General features: G+C 30.3%; 1 protein-coding gene across 2 annotated transcripts; it reads right to left on the reverse strand.

The window, feature by feature from the left end:
• Positions 1 to 1,503: 1,503 nt before the first annotated feature.
• Positions 1,504 to 7,100, reverse strand: LOC128043118 (ras-related protein RABA1f-like). 2 transcript variants are annotated; one of them, XR_008198872.1, is made up of 4 exons: positions 6,660 to 7,099; positions 6,341 to 6,516; positions 2,172 to 2,258; positions 1,509 to 1,767 (listed from the first exon to the last, which is right to left on the reverse strand). XR_008198872.1 is itself a non-coding variant. In XM_052635285.1 (2 exons), the coding sequence occupies exons 1-2, from the start codon at positions 6,559 to 6,561 to the stop codon at positions 1,746 to 1,748; spliced, it is 243 nt and encodes an 80-aa protein (XP_052491245.1). In that variant the 5' UTR covers positions 6,562 to 7,100; the 3' UTR covers positions 1,504 to 1,745. The 2 variants fall into 2 exon arrangements, 1 of the variants encoding a protein (XP_052491245.1); XM_052635285.1 differs by lacking the exon at positions 2,172 to 2,258 and having other exon boundaries at positions 1,504 to 1,767; positions 6,341 to 7,100.
• Between the last annotated feature and the right edge of the window lie 733 nt (positions 7,101 to 7,833).

The raw sequence follows: 7,833 nt of genomic DNA on the forward strand, positions 1-7,833 counted from the left end.
TGGGGGTTTTTTTTCTTTTCATGATTTTGGCTATTTAAAGTCAAATCGAATCTGTAATGGGGGTAGCAAAATTCTGTATTGAAAAATTAAAAGAAAATACAAGAGAGAAAAGAGATTTTTTTTTGTTTTTTAAGGTGATAAATTTTGGTTCTCTTTTTCCTCTGTTTTTTTGGTACTGTTTTCATTATTTTTTGGTTTTTCTTCGATTTCTTAAAACGAATAAACGAAAAGGGTAAGGTGAAGGGGACTTACCATTGCGAAGCATTGACGCCCTCATTTCCTCTGTCCGAGATGGAGTTGAATAGGCGAAGGTCTCGAAGATGAAGCGATCGAGGATGGGAACGGCGTTCTCCCTTCTTCTGCAGATTTAACAAAAAGCCTTTAGATTTAGGTTTTAATTTGGTTTTAAAATGTTTTAAAAAAAAAAGGGTGTTGTTTAATGGCCCAGTGATCTGCGCGCTTTTGCCCTTATGGCCCATTTGCACAAGTAGTCCTCTGTTTTTTGAGGGGTGCTTAAATCAGTGTTTTTTAATTTTGGCCACGTGTTTTAATATTGTTTCAATTTAATCCATGTTGTTGTGCAGCGTTTGGGCGTTTTGGACAAATTACCCTTTCGATCCTTCCCCTGTTGTGCGCATTTTAATTTGTCATTTATTTATAAGGTGAATTATAGCACACCTAACCTTTATCCGTCCCCGGAATAGGGTTACGGAGTCTTACGGAACAAGCGAAACAATAAAACATTCATTTCATACCTCATTGCATACATTATCTAATTACATTCAATCACATATAGAACGTTCCTTGATCGAGCCCTCGAGGCCCTAGAAATACCTTAGAAACAATTCGGGACCAAATTGGAAACAATCAGAAAGTACAAGAAAAAGTGGACTGCAAGGGTCACACAGCTGAGACACACGCCTGTGTCTCAGGCCGTGTAACAATTGAAATAGGGACACACGGTCGTATCCCAGCCCGTGCCCTCACCCGTGTAACTCTCTAAGTTGGGTCACAAGGCCAAGCCACACGCCCGTGTGCCAGGCCTTGTGTTAGGTCGTGTAACATCCTGACCTGCATGCATTAAAACTTAAAGGGGACACACGGTCGTGTCGTCTGGCCGTGTGTCACACATGGCTAAGTCACATGCCCGTGTCTCAGACTGTATGAACATGAATTTTCCTAAAAATAAGCCATTTCCATCACCAATTCAAGCAACCGTCTAAAGGCCTTTAAAACACCTAATCAAAGCATCAAAACATGACCAAAACCAACATGAAATGACCAATTCAAAAGTTCAAAACCATTCAACCAATATGCCATACAAGGCACATCAATTGCAAACATGCAAACTTACCAAAACATGCATATGTTGATCACATTTCTATTATCAAACATAACTCAACTTTTACCAAATCATACCTCAAATATGATCATTAAAACTTCAATATAACTTACCATTTGAGCCATACCTTTCATGCATCATAAGTACCAAAATGACACAAACTAACCAACATCAAATGGTACCAAAACAACTTATACATGCCAAAATAGCTTATTATGCATACATGACATCAGAACACAGACACATTTGGTTATTATGTGCACATTCATTAAACACCACTTTATAACATCCTAATTACATTCCAACCTCAAATTCAACTACGTAAGTTTATACATGCCACTACCTTAGGAGATACAAAAACTACCAAAGCCAATGGATAGTGTGAGCTGAAGGCTTGATCCGTCTAAAATGTCAGCAACAATGATCTACAAAACAATCCACAAGAATGAATAAGCTTATAAAGCCTAGTAAGAATGTAGCATATCATTTAATATAACAATAAATTGAATACGATTCACATGTTATTTGATTCAGAATTACCGAAGTCTAAACAGAAGTATGTATGTGCAATTCAAGGGTACTAAAGTGAAAATAGGGGCACATATGTGCAATTTAGGGGTACCGAAGTACAAATAGGGGCACGTATGTGCATTTTAGAGGTATCAAAGTACAAATAGGGGTACGTATGTGCAGTTCAGGGGTATCGAAGTACAAACAGGGGCACGTATGTGCAATTTTTCATTATTATTCTAAAAACATAATAATTAAAGCATCATAATACAAGTACACAAATATAAATGCATTTTGTATTAAAACACTACAAACTTACCTTGACGATTTGAGCGTAACAACAAAGTCGATTAATCCAAGACTTTAGCTTTCCTCTGATCTAAGTCCATACGTGGTCTATCTTGATCTAAATATACAAATTCAATCCATTTAATACTTATATTATTCAATTCAGTCCATATTTCATATTCTTACAAAATTACAATTTTACCCCTAACATTTTTTAACTTTTTACAATTTAGTCCTTAAGTTTAAAATTTAAAATCTAAGCATTTTAATCCCCATATCCTACTAGTCGAATTCACTAGGGACCTATACCAATTCATAAAACCATCATTTCATGAATTTAACTTGAAATTTTAGTAATTTTACAAATAAGTCCCTAAATGTCATTTTCTCCAAAAATCACTTTACAGAACTTATTTATTTATCAACAATGACTCATAATCTACCATTAAATATCAAGAATCACACAATAGCATTCATGTAACAACCCTAAATATTTAACATTTTTCAAATTGATCCCTAGGCTAGCTAGATTAAGCTACAACGATCCCGAAAATATAAAAATCATTAAAAACGGAATTGAAACACATACCATGAAAGCAAAATTAGTTGACTGAATACCCTAGCAAGCTTCCATGATTTTTATCTTTTAATTTTGGTGGAAGATGGATTGATAAAGATGAATGAATTTTTGGTTTTTATTAAATTTAACCTTTATTTACCTAATTACCAAAATAACCTTTAAAAACTTTAATAACTTCAATAAAACCAATCCATGAATATCCATTAACCACTCAAATGGTCTAATTACCATCTAAGTCCTCTCACTTTATAATTTCATATCTATTAGACCCTTTAACTAATAGAACTCTACTTTTGCACTTTTACGATTTAGTCCTTTTTACATAATTAAACATGCAAACGTCAAAATTTCTTAACAAAATTTTTATACAACCTTACTAACTTTCCATAGACATTAAAATAAAAATAATAATTTACTCATCGTATTTGTGGTCCCAAAATCATTGTTCTAATTTCACTAAAAGCAGGCTATTACATGAATGTCGATATGAGAGTGTTCTCGGTTAATATGATATTAAAATTAACTTTTAAAGGATCAAAATTATTTTTAAAGGATTAAAATTAATTTTTAATGAAAATAGTGAAAAAATGATCTATGGGAGTATTGTTTAGTCAATTTGGGATTAAAATTAACTTTTAATGAAAATAGAGAAGAAGTGAGTTATGAGAGTATTCTTTAGTCAATGTAGGATTAAAATTAACTTTTAACAAAAATAGTGAAGAAATTTTCATTTATTTATAAGGTAAATGTGAAATATGAGAGTGTTTCCTAGTACATGTGGGATTAAGAATAACTTTTAATGAAAATAATGAAAAAATTGACACTTATTTATGGGATAAGTGTGACATGGGAATGTTCTCTAGCAAATGTGAGATTAAAATTAACTTTTGTTGGGGATTAAAATTAGTTTTAATGAAACTAGTAAAGAAGTGAGGTATAAGAGTATTCTCTAGTCAATGTGGAGTTAAAATTAACTTTTAATGAAAATAGAGAAGAAGTGAGCTATGTGAGTATTCTTTAGCCAATCTGGTATTAAAATTTACTCTTTTTTTTTTTATGAAAATAGGAAGAATTGTCACTTATTTATAAGTTAAATGTTAGCATGAGAGTGTTCTCTAGTAAATGTGGGATTAAAATTAAATTTTAAGGGAGTAAAATTATTTTTTAATGAAAATAGTGAAGTGCACTATGAATGCACTTTCTAATCAATGTAGATTAAAATTAACTTTTTAATAAAAATAATGAAGAAGTGTGCTATGAGAGTATTCTCTAGTCAATGTGGGATTAAAAGTAACCTTTTAATGGAAACAATGAAAAAATCCATATATATATTTGATGTTAGAGCACATAAATTTAAATACATATATATTTGAAAACTTTTTCAAAGCAAAATAAGAGAAAAAAATATAGGCATAATTGCAAAAAAAAAAAACCCCAATGTTTGTGGGCTTTTGGGTTTGAGCTCTTAAGTTTTTTTATTGACACCCTCAACGTTACGATTTTTTTCAAAAATCAATCTAATTTTAACGGTCAACTCATATTGATCGTTAATCAAACTGCATGTCAACATAGTAGCCTATATGGCATGTCACATAAGCACACGACGTCATAGATGATGTCATCTATTTAACATTTTTTTTTCATTTTGTCTGTTGCCAAACACCATTTCTTTCTTCTTCCTAGTCCATCCAAACTCCCCGAAAAAAACAATATACACATTCGAAATTTAGTTGACTGAATACCCTAGCAAGCTTCCATGATTTTTATCTTTTAATTTCGGTGGAAGATGGATTGATAAAGATGAATGAATTTTTGGTTTTATTAAATTTAACCTTTATTTACCTAATTACCAAAATAACCTTTAAAAACTTTAATAACTTCAACAAAACCAATCCATGAATATCCACTAACCACTCAAATGGTCTAATTACCATCTAAGTCCTCTCACTTTATAATTTCATATCTATTAGACCCCTTTAACTAATAGAACTCTACTTTTGCACTTTTTACGATTTAGTCCTTTTTACATAATTAAACATGCAAACGTCAAAATTTCTTAACAAAATTTTTATACAACCTTACTAACTTTCTATAGACATTAAAATAAAAAATAATAATTTACTCATCGTATTTGTGGTCCCAAAACCACTGTTCTAATTTCACTAAAAACGGGCTATTACATGAATGTCAGATATGAGAGTGTTCTCTAGTTAATATGAGATTAAAATTAACTTTTAAAGGATCAAAATTATTTTAAAGGATTAAAATTAATTTTTAATGAAAATAGTGAAAAATGATCTATGGGAGTATTGTTTAGTCAATTTGGGATTAAAATTAACTTTTTAATGAAAATAGAGAAGAAGTGAGTTATGAGAGTATTCTTTAGTCAATGTAGGATTAAAATTAACTTTTAACGAAAATAGTGAAGAAATTGTCATTTATTTATAAGGTAAATGTGAAATATGAGAGTGTTTCCTAGTACATGTGGGATTAAGAATAACTTTTAATGAAAATAATGAAAAAATTGACACTTATTTATGGGGTAAGTGTGACAAGGGAATGTTCTCTAGCAAATGTGAGATTAAAATTAACTTTTGTTGGGGATTAAAATTAGTTTTTAATGAAACTAGTAAAGAAGTGAGGTATAAGAGTATTCTCTAGTCAATGTGGAGTTAAAATTAACTTTTAATGAAAATAGAGAAGAAGTGAGCTATGTGAGTATTCTTTAGCCAATCTGGGATTAAAATTTACTCTCTTTTTTTTTATGAAAATAGGGAAGAATTGTCACTTATTTATAAGTTAAATGTTAGCATGAGAGTGTTCTCTAGTAAATGTGGGATTAAAATTAAATTTTAAGGAGTAAAATTATTTTTTAATGAAAATAGTGAAGTGCACTATGAATGCACTTTCTAGTCAATGTAGATTAAAATTAACTTTTAATAAAAATAATGAAGAAGTGTGCTATGAGAGTATTCTCTAGTCAATGTGGGATTAAAAGTAACCTTTTAATGGAAACAATAAAAAATCCATATATATATATTTGATGTTAGAGCACATAAATTTAAATCCATATATATTTGAAAACTTTTTCAAAGCAAAATAAGAGAAAAAAATATAGGCATAATTGCAAAAAAAAAAAAACCCTCAATGTTTGTGGGCTTTTGGGTTTGAGCTCTTAAGTTTTTTTATTGACACCCTCAACGTTACAATTTTTTTCAAAAATTAATCTAATTTTAACGATCAACTCATACTGATCGTTAATCAAACTGCAGGTCAACATAGTAGCCTATATGGCATGTCACATAAGCACACGACGTCATAGATGATGTCATCTATTTAACATTTTTTTTTCATTTTGTCTGTTGCCAAACACCATTTCTTTCTTCTTCCTAGTCCATCCAAACTCCCCAAAAAAACAATATACACATTCGAAAATGAAACGCATTTTTTTTATATTCAAAAAAGAAAACGAATTAATAGGCACAAGAAACATTATAAAACAATTCATTCATTGCCTAGGAAATGATAAATTGAGCAAAAATAATAAAAACCCAGATCAAGATTTGCAACCCAGAAAATAATGTGAAGGAAAAAGAAAAAGACATTAAAAAAATAAAAACCTTTCTTGGCCAGTAGTGTCCCAAATCTGAGCTTTAATGACCTTATCATCAACACGAATGCTACTGGTTGCAAACTCAACCCCAATGGTGGACGTAGATTCAAGGCTAAACTCGTTCTTTGTAAATCGAGAAAAAAGGTTGGTTTTTTCGACACCAGAGTCACCAATCAGGACAACCTTAAACAAGTAATCATAGTCATAATCTGCTTTGTAAGCTCCCATTCCTCTGTTATGTGAATTTTCTTTTTGAAAACCCAGTAATAGAAACTAAATAGATCTTGATGACATAAATGAATTAGAGAGAAAAGTATGAAGCTTACATGTGAATGTTAAATGGGGTTTAGCTTTGCTTGAATCCCAAATTAAAGAAGTAACCAGATGTGTTTTGAAGAAGAAAAATGGTGTTTGGCAAGAGAGAAAATGAGCGAAAAATATGGCACTCGATAGTGGGGAAAAAACCAATGATTTTAAGTTGAAAGTGTGGTCTGGGTTTACAAAAAATACACAAAAGCATGATTATAGTCATGGTAATGAAAATTTTTGTAGAGGAAATGGGCCAACTATATGTTTTGAAGAAGAAAAATGGTGTTCAACAAGAGAGAAAATGAGAGAAGAAAATGACAGTCGACAATGGGGTGAAAAAACAATGATTTTAAGCTAAAAGTGTGGTGTGGGTTTACAAAAATTACACAAAAGCATGATTATAATCATGGTAAAGGAAATTATTGTAGATGAAATGAGCCAACCATGTGTTTTGAAGAAGAAAAATGGTGTTTGGCAAGAGAGAATATGAGAAAATTTTTTTGTTAAATAGATGACATCATCTATGACGTCGTGCACTTATATGGCATGCCACATGGACTTCTATGTTAACCTGCAATTTGATTAACGATCAACTCACGTTTACCATTAAAATTGGGTTAATTTCTAAAAAAATCGTAACGTTGAGGGTGTCAATAAAAATAAAGATCAAAGGCACAAACCTAAAAGCCCTCAAATGTTTGGGTTTTTTTTTTTTTGAAATTATGCCAAAAAAATATTTTTGCATGATAAACATAAATTATTATTTAGGCTCAATTATTGTTTCAAATTTTTTAATTTTTATATATTCTTTAAATTTTTACCTTTTCTATAATTTTATAAATTTTTAAAATATAAATTTTGAAATTTTATAAATATTTTGATTTTTAAAAATTATTTTGATTTTTTTGTAATTTTTGTTGAGAGGGATCAATATGGTCATTTTCAAAATTGACAATGACCAAAGAGGTATTTACATCAATCTGTTATTTGATTTATTCAAATTATAAAATTCAACTCGGCTCGAACTCGAAACTCGAATTACTTATTTGAATTGACTCAAGAAAATTGAATAACTAGATTCGATTATCTTAAAATTTAAATTTTTTTCGGTTTTTTTCAATCGAATCAAGTTTTGCTAACTCATATAATTGATCCTATCAAGTTTTGCTCACTCAAAATTCAAGTTTTGCT

This window comes from Gossypium raimondii, chromosome 8 (genome assembly GCF_025698545.1).
Source record: "Gossypium raimondii isolate GPD5lz chromosome 8, ASM2569854v1, whole genome shotgun sequence".
Taxonomy (NCBI): domain Eukaryota; kingdom Viridiplantae; phylum Streptophyta; class Magnoliopsida; order Malvales; family Malvaceae; genus Gossypium; species Gossypium raimondii.